This window comes from Myxocyprinus asiaticus, chromosome 15 (genome assembly GCF_019703515.2).
Source record: "Myxocyprinus asiaticus isolate MX2 ecotype Aquarium Trade chromosome 15, UBuf_Myxa_2, whole genome shotgun sequence".
NCBI classification, from domain to species: domain Eukaryota; kingdom Metazoa; phylum Chordata; class Actinopteri; order Cypriniformes; family Catostomidae; genus Myxocyprinus; species Myxocyprinus asiaticus.
The window spans coordinates 39052346-39066401 of NC_059358.1; the positions used below are offsets into that span (position 1 = coordinate 39052346).

General features: G+C 38.2%; 1 protein-coding gene across 1 annotated transcript in view; it reads right to left on the reverse strand.

Moving 5' to 3' along the window:
* Positions 1–463: 463 nt before the first annotated feature.
* LOC127452625 (sodium-dependent dopamine transporter-like) overlaps positions 464–14056 on the reverse strand; it is a 33236-nt gene continuing 19643 nt past the window's right edge. The window contains exons 10-15 of the mRNA XM_051718248.1: positions 6508–6636; positions 5802–5901; positions 3652–3752; positions 2785–2952; positions 2460–2531; positions 464–587 (exon numbers count right to left, since the gene is read on the reverse strand). Coding sequence (XP_051574208.1) covers positions 564–587; positions 2460–2531; positions 2785–2952; positions 3652–3752; positions 5802–5901; positions 6508–6636 — 594 coding nt within the window. The 3' untranslated portion in view covers positions 464–563. The remainder of the gene's footprint in view (positions 588–2459; positions 2532–2784; positions 2953–3651; positions 3753–5801; positions 5902–6507; positions 6637–14056) is intronic.

Genomic DNA, 14056 nt, shown 5'->3' on the forward strand with positions numbered 1-14056 from the left:
TAACCAACAATTGAATCTTATCACATTTGTGGCAAAAGTCAAAAGTGAGCAGAACTATTTTGTGGGGCTTTCAGGGTGCATATACAGGATAAGCAAGCATTAACTGAAACAGATTTGTTGTGATCAACTGAACTCTGCTGTTCAATTGAAATTGTATTTGCACTTCTTCTAAGACACAAAGAGGATATATTTATTTTTGCAATATCAATATTTACACATTTCTAAACTTTAAAATGTTTTTAAAGATGTACTTTGTACAGTTTTTGACACTTTAATCACATTTATCAATAAGGCTCAGTTGTACTCTGATCACAAAAATAAATATGTAAACAATAAATAAACAGTCAGTGGGAACAACATCAGCCATCATAACAGTCATTGAATACTGAGAGTAAAATTGATACTGACAGAATGTCAACCACATTGTGATCAAAGTCACGATACATGCCCAATTATGCAAGAAAGAAACAACTAGTAATACAATTCTTTTGGCATTGACACGCATTGCCCTAATGGAGCAGAGTCTCTCTCTGTGCCTTCTGCATCTCAGTATAGAGAGCTGCTCAAACCACCAGCCAGTGATGAAGCTGTAAAAAACAAGCAGAAATGAGTTGGTTACATTTACTTTAGTTTAGACAATCAGACATGTACCATGGTAGTACTATGTAAATACCATAGTGTAAATACATATGGTAATCATTCAATACCATGGTAAAAATCAAAGTACCGTGGTATTACTATCTGAAATCTTGGTACTGTCACAGTACACGCTACTTATTTGAAAGATAACTTCAACCCTGCTCATATCTCCATTTCTTTTGATTTATTGGAACCCCACATTAAAAAAAGCAATGCATGCGAGACAAGTAGTGTTGTCATGATACCAAAATTTCAGTAGTCGATACCGATACCAGTGAAATTTCTTGGTTCTCTACACCAATTTCGATAGCACATAAAAAATTTGCTAGTATGGTAATGTACTGGTGAACACTTCTTTAGCCGATTTAAAGTTAAATTTCAATGTGAATAATACATTAAAAGACTTACATGTTTACAAGTGTTTCTCAATTAAACATGCATTGCTTTAGTGCTTTTAAGCAGGCCCTAATGAAATTTGTTGTATTTTTTTTCAAAATCCTTTTTCCTTTTTTTAAAATAATTTTTACAGAATTCCATGTTATAAAGTTGAATGTAATGTAATCATCAATATGGTGTCTCATCAAATTAATTCTTAAAACTTTTAACAAGTAAAAATTAGATCAATTACTTTTCAACACACAATTACATTTTTTTTTACTTTTATTCAATACAAAAGTACTCTTGCTTGTGATATATTGCTTTATTATTATTATTATTATTATTATTATTATAACTATTATTATATTTATTCATTAATAATGATGTATTATTAATTATAATAATATTACAGTGAATATTAAAATTTTCTATACAGTTGGAATATATTTCTGTTGCCATTTTTAAAAATTCAGGCACCTAGCTTTTATTTTGGATCGTGCTTTTATTTTGACGCATAGTTTTGACGGAAGCTTCTTCTTCTAACAGATAAATAGTTCACTACATGGCCAAGTGTGATCGTTAAAGTGCAAATACTGTGATTTTAATATTATAAACACATAGTCTACATGTGCTGTGCGCTTCACAGTTGATTAATGCTCTGCTTTGTCATAACATACAATACAAATGATTCTCAATGTCTGTGGAGTTTCCAGTGAAGGAGCAGTCTACTTCACACATTTAAACAAAGCACGCAGCTCGAATGCAGACTAAGATTGCAGCCTTTTGTGGTTTAATCACAGTAGGACATTTCACAATTTTAATTTGATTTACTGTCAATTTCAGTGTAAAAACAATAACAGAGCACATGCTCAAATAAGCATGTGAGCATTTGAAAGCGGTTGTGTGCCAGTGAGACAGCGTGTGGGTATCGAATTAAGTTCTCAGTACTAACGGTACTGCAGAAACTCTGGTATTGTAACATCTTTTTTATTTTAGTACCGACTTGGTACCGAAGTACCGGTAATTTGGACAACACTAGAGACATGCGTGAAAGAAAGTCACTCTCTTTTATAACCATACTGTGTGTGTGTGTGTGTGTGTGTGTGTGTGTGTGTGTGTGTGTGTGTGTGTGTGAACAGAACCATATTTAGCTCTCTAAATCAGAGAATGTTTACAGACTACACACATATATCACTGAAGTGTCAGCTTGAGTTCTTCCCTTATCAGCAAATATTTGTGAGACTAGAACAATCCCACCATATCTTTGCTGAGCATCAGAATGCCCTATTTTTATTTTTTGTGACAATGTTGCAGTAAAATGTCATGTTTAGCATAACTGAAAGTTCAATCATAAAATGTATGTAATCTGCTTAGTTTAACCATACACATGAAACAGCTGTCTGCTTTTTTCCACCCACAAATTCTGAGAAATAACATCTTACTGTAAACTGTCGAACCTCCCCACGCTCCACCAAGTGATGCTCAGTCTCTGGGGTTATAGCATATGCCAGTTTCTTTAAAGATAATGCACAATACAATATAGATCATATTTATACAGAAATGCTCTGATCAGAAATAATTACTGAAATGGGGCACAAGTGCAGGTGTAATTCAACAACAAGATTAATGCAGGGATATTTCTAAAAACTTTTTTTCTGCATTATAATTACAGTTTAGTGATTAATCTTTAGAAGTGTTCCACTAACATTGTTAACAAATAATAAGTCATTATGTGCATATTTACTGTCTGTTTGAAAGATGACTTACATCACAAAAGCTTCCAGGCAGAGAGCAGAACTTATAGATGGCGTAGAGAGGCACCATGATCATAGACGATATGGACAAACACCAACCAACCATGTTAGCCCATGTGGGGAAATAATAGGAACCATACTTTGGAGGGTTGAAAGTTGCGAAACTGATAACAACCATGAACTGAAAGAAAGGAAGAGAAAACAAGCATTATTTTAATAGCATCTAAGATTGTTTCTTAGGCCATGTCCACACTAACACATTTTCATTTGAAAACGCATCTTTTTCTCTAAGTTTTGGCCTTCCGTCCACACTGAGACTACGTTTTTGTCAGCAAAAACTGACCTTTTCGAAAACGCTCTGAAGTGGATACATTTGAAAATGTGTTGTAGTGTGGACTGGGAAAACTGATAAATCTGAAAACTATGACGTATTTTTTGTCATGTGATGCAGTCATGTGATCCATTCAACCCAAAACAATCAAGACCCGGCCCGTGTAGTAGCAGCGCTGTTGTGCCTGATATCCATGTTGATAGTATTGTTAATGATAAATGTTACTTTGTACAACCTTCACATTGCATTCCTTCAAAGGTGATAGGAAGCTTACTCAGAATTGGTGTCCAACGGCGGAGGACAACTGCATTTCAGACCGTACATGGACTGACAATTTTTCGCATGCGCAGAAGGGGATTCAAGAGTTTTCATAAGTTTCAGTGTGGACAAGCAACTTTTGGAAATCGTTTGAAAACGGCAGTAAGGACGAGCGTTTTGAAAACGAAAACGCCTTTTTTAAATGTATCTGGATTAATGTACAAGTAGCCTTAGGCATAAATGTAACGAAAATACCTTTGTGTGAGTTAGGTTGTGTAATTGTAAACATACCAACAGGAAACATGGACTAACAAACTTCCAGCACAGTCTCCAGTAAAGACCAGGTCTCTGTCCGATCATCTCCTGGATATCATCACTAAAGCGATCCACACCTAAAAACACATACCCTGGTAGACTTCTTGAAGGTGTGATGATAATCTCTCAAGATAATGAGAGTGTTTACATACACAGAGTGTTACAAACCTATCATGCTATTTATCCGACAACATGAAGGTTCTTGTACATATTGATTTTTGTCCTTTACCCCCATTATTCTTTGAATTTACACCTTTGAGCACATGTCTGCTAGCATTTGACTCCAAGGCTTGAGGAAAAAAAAGTATAATTTTTAAATAATCACAGATTTCTTCTTCTTTGTATTACCAGTAAATGCACTCATTGTAAGATTCAATGGATTCTTTGCTGCCTTAATTGATCCCCCAGCCTGGTCAGGCTGGTCTGGTTTGCAGTTTTAGATGGGTTTTGTTAGCTCGTCAGACTGGGTGGCCAGCTGACCAACCAGCTAAACTAGCTAAACACCAGTTTGGCCAGGCTATAGGGGACCAGCTCAACAAACATAAACCTGCTAGCCCAGGCTGGGATACCAGCTAGACCATCTTAAACCAGCAAAGACCAGCAAACCAGCTTAGGCTGGTTAAGGCTGTCATTTTCAATAGTAGAGTTTTTTTGAATCACTAGCAAGATCTTCAGTCCACATTAAACAGGTAATAATTGAATCCTTGAAAATTTTGAAAAGACTACTGCCATGCCATCCTTTGCAAATTTGATCAAACTTTGTCTAAATGTAAAAAAAAAAAAAAACAGCTAAGAAAGAAAAGGATGGATGAAGAAAAACAAAAGAATTCATAGAGAGGTATTTGACTGCAACTATATTATAACATGAATATTACAATATTAAGTGATGCCATTCGGATTCAGCCATGCTCCAGGGAAAAAATATAACTTAGAATATTGAATTGTTTTTACTTTTTTTTATTTTATTTTTTTTATGAAAAAACGACCATATCATTGATTGGAAGCAAACACCCATAGTGGCTTCCATATTGATCAAATATCTTGCTCCTGAAGTCTTCTTGCCCGCAGGGCTTTGATCAAAGGTTGATATATAAATGCAGTGTGATTGCTCAACAGAGAGAGCAGAGCTGTGTCAGAAGCTGAGGGCTAAAGGCGCAAGTGTTTGTCAGTTAATGGAACTTCCAAAAGGCCACTAAAGCCTTGGGCTAGTTTGTCTTTCCCTGACCTGCGACCTTGAACCCTTGGAGCAAGGGGTCTGAACATTGCCCTCCCAGTGCTGAACCGTCAGTTAGCAGGTTGCTCTGACTGTCCTGAACTTATGGAGTCACTCTGAAGTTCAGGTCTTCAACTTGACTCAAGACTCGTTCATTGCCTCAGGTACAGTATAATTGGAAAGATCACATTGATGTGAGCACTAGCCAGTTTGTAGAAGACAGGGAAATGGCTTTCCGAGGACAAATTCTACAGAGACATCTGTCTTTTTAAAGGAATTTCTACAATTTGTTCATCTTGTTAAATGCAAAGCCAAATAAGGACTATCTTAAAGTTATAAAAACAATTTTTACGGTTTCTGATATATTTGCGATGTGAATCTATAATAAAATGAAATATAATAACAGTAATTGTAATGTTTTGTCATCCAAAAGTACTATCAACAATGCTATTTCAGAATTGTAAAAAAAAACATGAAGATTGTATTTTAGGATACACCAAAAACATCACCATTACGAAATTGAGACATGTGCATGGAACCTCATTACCACTTGCTCTGATGAGAATTTACATCGCTTCTTCACGACTATCATCAATCAACTCAGATCTTTAGTGCTCTTCACTAACTGCTGGTATATATTCTGGTTATTATTATGAAATTATTGTCAACAAATTCATAGAGTTACAATCAAATGCCAAATTCCAAAGTGTTTTATTATATACTTTTGAAGAAGAGTGAACCATCCAACTTTTCAGAGAGAAATGGGTCATAAGCTTGAGCTGTCAGACACATATCAGAACTCTGGGTCTCTAATGAGACAGATCTGCCCAGAAGCACAGCTGCCTGATAGCCCATCACTGCCCTAATGCCACATCAGCTTCACTGGACATGTAAGAACAGGAATCACCCTCACCGTAGAACCAGGCGATTCCGATGGCCTCAATCAACACCCCGAAGAGAATCGATGTCCCTGCCGCAAAGTGGTCCAACAAGGTAAACACATAGATGCCACCCTATTATGAGAGTGGAAGGAGAGGTAAGACAAACAGACAGAGAGACAAAGAGATCAACATGAACCCAGGATCTATGTTGTCCCATAATCTTGCCCTCAAGCCTTTGAGAGAAAGTGCTGTATATGCTTCAAATAATAGTCTGCTGATATTCTTTCCATGTAACACATAAGTATACATTTTTGAAAAGTTGTTGCACAAACATTTTTTAAAAATTTTGACAAACTATACCAAATACTTTGCCAAATACCATGACTGTTTTTATCAAAGTCAAAAAGGCCATTTAATCTGACTAAATCAACTTGAAAAATTAGGTTGCACCCTAAAGAAATTTTTATAGTTTAGATTTGAAGCACAGTAGATATAGATCCTTAAGGTAGCAATTGCAGGTTAATAATTTTCCCAGTGTACAATGACAGTTCATAGTGACCATGGCTGTCAAGCTCCAAAAGGGACAAAAAAACAAACAAAAAAACACCTTAAAAGTTCCAAAAAAGTAGTCCATATGACAGAATTAATATGTATGGGTGATCTATTCCTTTAATAACAATATGAAAGCTAATTGGGTGAGTACTATCCCACTAAAATTTGTGTTTGGCTCTCACATACGTTTGTGACACAGAGGAGAGAGATGAGGAACGTTGAAACTACGATGAAGAGTGTGAAGAGCTCTCGATGTTTGTGCAGGAACTTAAACTCATCTATAAGTCCTGTGATCACAGATTCCATTCCTCCCATCTGAAAAACAGTGTTTAATTCAAGTTAAACAACACAAGGATTTACCAGGTAATACAGAAGGGCCTGTAACATCATCAAATCTGTGTTGGCCATTGGTAACAGGAATCTAGAGTAACATAGATAATTCATATGAAATATTAGAAGCAAGAGAGCCTAAATTATCCTGTAATCCTTGTAGCTACTGTCAATATTTCAGGAACATCCTGAGCCTAAATTATCCTGTAATCCTTGTACCCACTGTTAATATTTTAGTAACATCTTGATGTTACTGTTAAAAATATGGGGGCATACATTATAATATTTACACAGAACTGATCAAGTTTTTTAGACATTCAGAAGGAATGGAGACATTCTCTTTTGTATCATCTGCAAAGTTAAGAAAGTTAAGTACATGCTTCCTGTCCATTATCTCAATGTAATACATAAAATGAAAAGAGCGGAGTTCCTAATACAGAACCTTGTGGAATAACCACAATAAATGACCATTTTTTGGAGACTAAAGTGTGATTTAAACCAGTGGTTCTCAACTCCAGTCATGGGGACCCACAGTACTGCACATTTTTGATGTCTCCCTTATTTAACAAACCTTATCAGCTCATTAGAAGAGGCTCCATGACCCAAACTGGGTGTGTGGGAGTCACATGGTTGCTATGCGAGGGTATGCTAGCTCCGCTTAAAAATTGCTACAATTATCCTTTTAAGCAATATTAACCAGTGAGAACTGTAATAGTTTTGTTTGTTAAACTGTGCTGGGAGGGCAGGATGTCGAAAAATTAGAAATCATCGGCCTGTGGGGACATTAAAAAGCACTTACGTTCTCACACGTCGGACACCTCGTAGGATCAAGATGGCAGAGGTCCAGTTGATAGTGACAGCAAGCTTCATGAGGTAGGTCGGGATATCTCGAACATTTATGCAGCACTAACAAAAATCTCGACCTACATGGAGGGCCTCGCAGAAATACGTTGAGCGATCACATCTATGGAGGCTAAACTTTCCACCCTGATCACAAGAATGGATTATGTTGAAAAATGGGTCAAGTTTCTGTAGTTGGCAGAAAGAGAGCTAAAGGCTAACCCGCCTGCTTCCAAAGCTGATGTGGAACAAGTGTGGGAAAAATGAGAGGATATGGAAAATCGGAGCAGATGTAATAATGTTCATTTTGTTGGAATCCCAGAGGGAAAGGAAGGTCAAGATATGGTGCAGTTTTTGGAGGGGCTTATTCTGAATTTGATCGACACAGTAGGCCACCGTCTCGGTGCGGGTGATAGACCTTGATCTATCCTGGCAAGATTCTTGCGGTCGGCTGACAGAGACTTTGTTCAATGGGTGGCAAGAAATAAAGGCAAGTTGTGCTGGGTGGACCACAACATAATGTTTTTCCGGACGTTGATAGAGTGACACAAATGAAAAGGGATGGTTTCAAAGAGTGTTAAAAATTACTGCACCAACAGAAGGTAAGCTTCGCACTACTTTATCCTTCGCCAAGGATGGACACAAGACTTTACATGTCCACTACAAGCTATGGCCTTCATTAAATCAATGGTGTAAGTGGGTCATTTTGCGTGCACTCGATCAACAATACAGACTACACATTGTGCATTTTACTGATGCAGCCTGAGAGGGTTTGTTGTTCTGTTGTTTGCCCATTGGCTCGTGCCTGACTCTCTTTTTTTCTCCCTTTGTTGACTTGCTGTTGAGCTCATTCGTTCACTTTGTGGATTTAAAGTTATTGTTAACTGGGGCCTATTTTTTATTTTTATTTTATTGAACACATTTATGTACAGTTTAATGGCTTGGTTTATGTTAAGGGAAAAATGGAAAAAATGTGTGTGTGTGTGTGTGTGTTTGTGTGTGTGTGTGTGTGTGTAAAATTAACCAGATTTGTTCAATCTGGTAGCTACAGTGTCATGGAAAATCTTGTGAGCATGCATGGATCATCGGATTTCCGAGCAATGGACACAAGTTGGGACTGTTATGTGCAAGGCTGAAGGGCATGTTTTTCTGTTCATGGGCATGGGGTGGGCATATGTTTTGTAGTGCTGGTTTGAGCAAGAGCAGGGGAGTCATCACACTGATAAGTAAGCATTTACAATTTAAATGTCTCAAACAGATAAAAGATAATTTAGGAAGAATCATTATTGTTTTGGCTGAAATACAGGGATAAAATCTTATTTTGGCTACTAACGTATTTTTGCACCCAACGCTGATGATCAGAACTTTTTGATAGATCTTGAGGGAAAGTTACAAGCAGCTGGGATCCTTCATGATATGGTTTTGGGTGGAGACTTCAATCTTCTAATGGATCCAGTCCTTGATCATAGTGATGCAGAGGTGTGTAGACCTTTTAGAGCAACGTTGACTCTACAGAGGATGTGTAAAAATCTTGGTCCTCTAGATATTTGGAGACTTTTGAATCCATCTGAGAATGGAATAAATAGAGAGACTACACCTTTTTCATCAGTTCATAAGATTTACTCTAGAATAGATTTTTTATTTGTATCTAAGTCTCTTATTCCATCTGCCACTGGCTGCTCAATAGGTAATATTTCAGTTTCAGATCATGCTTTGGTGTGTTTAGAGATATTGCCGCATACAGAGAAAAGAAAATCATATACAGTAGCTTTAATACATCCCTTCTACAGGACCCAGCATTTCAACAAATGTTAAAGACAGAAGCCAATGTTTATATAGAAACCAGTTGGTCCTCAGTGTCCTCTGTGGGTGTGGCATGGGAGGCGCTTAAGGCAGTTCTTAGGGGGAGGATCTTACAATATGCCTCATTCATTAAAAAGATCAAAGCACAGGAATTAATAGAATTGGAAAAGAGTATTAAAAGTGCTAAAACAGAGCAGAAGTGACGAATGTCATCAAATGGTCTTAGAGAGTTGACTCAGCTAAAGTATAGGTACAATACTATTATGTCACAGAAGGTAGAGTTTTGGTTATTCAGGGCAAGACAGACATTCTTTGATTTGGGGGACAAATCAGGGAAACCCCTTGTCAGATACATAAAACAGAGAGAGTTTCCACCATTCCTTCAGTGATGTCTTTTGGAGGCAATATATTTAATTTTGCCACAGATATTAATAAAGCCTTTAAAGAATTTTATTTAGATCTTTATAGCTCCACGTCTATGTCTACCGATAAGGATATTAGCAACTTCGTAGAGCCATAAGAACTCCCTAAATTGATCCCTAAAGACTCAGATATTATTTTGGAGGAGCTTGTTGAGGTAATTAAAGCCTTGACAACAGGTAAGGCACTGGGGCCAGAAGGTTTTGCTGCAGAATTTTTTAGATTTTATGTCACAGACCTGGCTCCACTTATGTTAAAAGTTTACACAGAGTCATTAAAGAAAGGTGAACTACAGACAACCATGATGCAAGCCCTGATCAGTCTCATTCTTAAAAAAGACAAAGACCCAAATGAATGTATAAGTTATCATTATATGAACTGTATCCCCAAATTAAATTCTCTACTATGGTCTCTCCCTTTAGAAGTTCCTCTTTCTTATTTTAAACAATTTGATAGAATATCTAAGTCTTTTATTTGGAATGGTAAAAGACATCGGTTGCATTTCAGTAAGTTACATAGACCAATTGACAAAGGCCCCTCCCTGGTATTACACTGAACAAGAGGTCCTTGCCCCAATCTCACCACTGAAAATGATTTCTATCAAACTGCCTAGAAGTAAAAATGCATCCCATTATTTCACACTTATATTTAGTATGGACAAAGTTTACCCATATGTTCAGTTTTGATACTTACCTAAATGTTTCCTCAAGCATATGGCTGAACCACAAATTGTGTATTAACAAGTCCCCCTTTTGCTGGAAAGAATGGATGGAGAGGAGTGTTGCTACACTTGGTGACCTGTATGAAAATGGAGCTTTGAGATCATTTGAAAATATAACATAGCAATTTGGGATTTATAGGTCTCAATTGTTCAGGTATTTAAAGCTGTGCCATCTACTTTTGCATTGTTTCTACTGGACTCCCTCTAGATTGTTTAGGCTTGGTTTAAAAGACACACCTACCTGCTGGTGATGTCAGCTGGAGGATGGAGACATAGCCCATGCTCTGTGGTTTTGCACTAAGATTCAAGAATTCTGGGTATGAGTCCAGAATTTTATCTGTGAAGCTTTAGATATTCAAATTTAATTCTGCCCCAGACTATGTATATTGGGTGATGGGGTGGTTATTAAAGTAGGTGACAAATATACAATAAGCTGGGTCCAAACCACTGTTATATAATAAAGAACTGGATTCCTCATGACTTCATATTAGTGAAGCCACTGCGCCACCATACAGTGCATCCGGAAAGTATTCACAGCGCTTCACTTTTTCCACATTTTGTTATGTTACAGCCTTATTCCAAAATGGATTAAATTCATTATTTTCCTCAAATTTCTACAAACAATACCCCATAATGTCAACATGAAAGAAGTTTGTTTGAAATCTTTGCAAATGTATTAAAAATAAAAAACGAAATAAATCACATGTACATAAGTATTCACAGCCTTTGCCATGACACTCAAAATTGAGCTCAGGTGCATCCTGTTTCCACTGATCATCCTTGAGATGTTTCTACAACTTGATTGGAGTCCACCTGTGGTAAATTCAGTTGATTGGACATGATTTGGAAAGGCACACACCTGTCTATATAAGGTCCCACAGTTAACAGTACATGTCAGAGCACAAACCAAGCCATGAAGTCCAAGGAATTGTCTGTAGACCTCCGAGACAGGGTTGTATCGAGGCACAGATCTGGGGAAGGATACAGAAAAATTTCTGCAGCATTGAAGGTCCCAATGAGCACAGTGGCCTCCATCATCTGTAAATGGAAGAAGTTTGGAACCACCAGGACTCTTCGTAGAGCTGGCTGCCTGGCCAAACTGAGCGATCAGGGGAGAAGGGCCTTAGTCAGGGAGGTGACCAAGAACCCGATGGTCACTCTGACAGAGCTCCAGCATTTCTCTGTGGAGAGAGGAGAACCTTCCAGAAGAACAACCATCTCTACAAGCTACCATTCTTCTTTGCAGGACCTCTCAAGCTCCATCAGGTTGGATGGGGAGCGTCGGTGCACAGCCATTTTCAGATCTCTCCAGAGATATTCTAGCTTGTAGCATCATACTCAAAAAGACTTGAGGCTGTAATTGGTGCCAAAGGTGCTTCAACAAAGTATTGAGCAAAGGCTGTGAATACTTATGTACATGTGATTTTTTTGGGGGGGTGGGGGGTTTTATAAATTTGCAAATTTTTCAAACAAACTTCTTTCACGTTGTCATTATGGGGTATTGTTTGTAGAAGTTTGAGGAAAATAATGAATTTAATCCATTTTGGAATAAGGCTGTAACATAACAAAATGTGTAAAAAGTGAAGCGCTGTGAATACTTTCCGGATGCACTGTACTGCTATGCCCAAATATTCCAATGTCCCTATTGACTTAATAGGAAATCATCTAATTTCAGCAAGTAAGCATTAATCATTCAATCACGATTTTATATCTGAAATCTGCATGTACATCCCTACAACGCAAATGTCCTACACATGTAATTATTTATTTAAAGTCAGGATTTTTTCCTGTTTCTTGAAAGCTCGAGCGAGTTATGTGTATCTATATCAAACAGTATCCACCACTAACAAACTTAATCAGCAAACAGATCATCTGAATGTAAACAAGTTCACCGAAACTGAGGTAAGATACAAACAGACATTTTCAGACTTATTTATTGTGAACATGGCAGTGTTTGTTCAGAGTTACTTGTTTTATGTTTTCATCAAAAAGTGTCACTTGAATAAGAACGTGTGCTCTATCTCCCTCACACGCAGCACCCGAGGGAGACATGCAAAGCTGGTTAAAATTAAACTGATATGCTAGGTTTAATGGCAAACGAACACGTAATTTATGACATGTATCCATGCATGACAACAGTGAGCGATTCATTATGAAAACAGGCAAATCCTGGGCATTTTAGGCTAATTAAAAATCCCGGTTTTACATTTTTAAGGACACTCCCATGCAAACGGACATGATGTCACCCCAAAACAAGGAAATACTACAGGTTTTCATACTTTCATTACAAATTGTGGACAGTTTTGCAGCTTCCTTTGGTGATCGTTGTGCTGCACTTATAGACTGAACACCAGGGCTGGTGAATGCTCTGACATCGCAATCCAAGTATATCTTCTCCCTCATAATGAATATTATCCATAGCGAGCTAATCAAACATTAAACACGATTGTCACTAGAGGGTGAAATGCAACTGTTCGGAGACGGTGAAACGGGGGTGTTTTCCCTTGTCAGTCATTGATGCTCTATGGCAATTTAGGCATACAAAGATGGCTGTTCGAACACTTCCAGTGGCTTCACCTCCTGCTAGCAGTTTAACATTGCATCAGCGATCCAGTTCTATATAAACTCAGCAAAAAAGAAACGTCCCTTTTTCAGGACACTGTATTTTAAAGATAATTTTGTAAAAATCCAAATAACTTTACAGATATTTATTGAAAAGGGTTTATACAATGTTTTCCATGCTTGTTCAATGAACCATAAACAATTAATGAACATGCGCCTGTGGAACGGTTGTTAAGACCCTAACAGCTTACAGACGGTTGGCAATTAAGGTCACAGTTATAAAAACTTAGGACACTAAAGAGACCTTTCTACTGACTCTGAAAAACACCAGAAGAAAGATGCCCAGGGTCCGTGCTCATCTGCTTGACCGTGCCTTAGACATGCTGCATGGAGGCATGAGGACTGCAGATGTGGCCAGGGCACTAAATTGCAATGTCTGTACTGTGAGATGCCTACGACAGTGCTACAGGGAGACAGGAAGGACAGCTGATCGTCCTTGCAGTGGCAGACCATGTGTAACAACACCTGCACAGGATCGGTACATCCGAATATCACACCTGTGGGACAAGTACAGGATGGCAACAACAACTGCCCGAGTTACACCAGGAACGCACAATCCCTCCATCAGTGCTCAGACTGTCTGCAATAGGCTAAGAGAGGCTGGACTGAGGGTTTGTAGGCCTGTTGTAAGGCAGGTCCTTACCAGACGTCACCAGCAACAACGTTGCCTATGGGCACAAACCCACCTTTGCTGGACCAGACAGGACTGGCAAAAAGTGCTCTTCACTGACAAGTCACAGTTTTGTCTCACCAGGGGTGATGGTCGGACTCGTGTTTATCGTACTCTAGAGCGGGATCAATTTGGAGGTGGAGGGTCCGTCATGGTCTGTGGCTGTGTCACACAGGTGTGTCAAGCGGACTGAGCTTGTTGTCATTGCAGGCAATCTCAACACTGTGCGTTACAGGGAAGACATCCTCCTCCCTCATGTGGTACCCTCCCTGCAGGCTCATCTTGACATGACCCTTCAGCATGACAATGGCACCAGCTATACTGCTCAT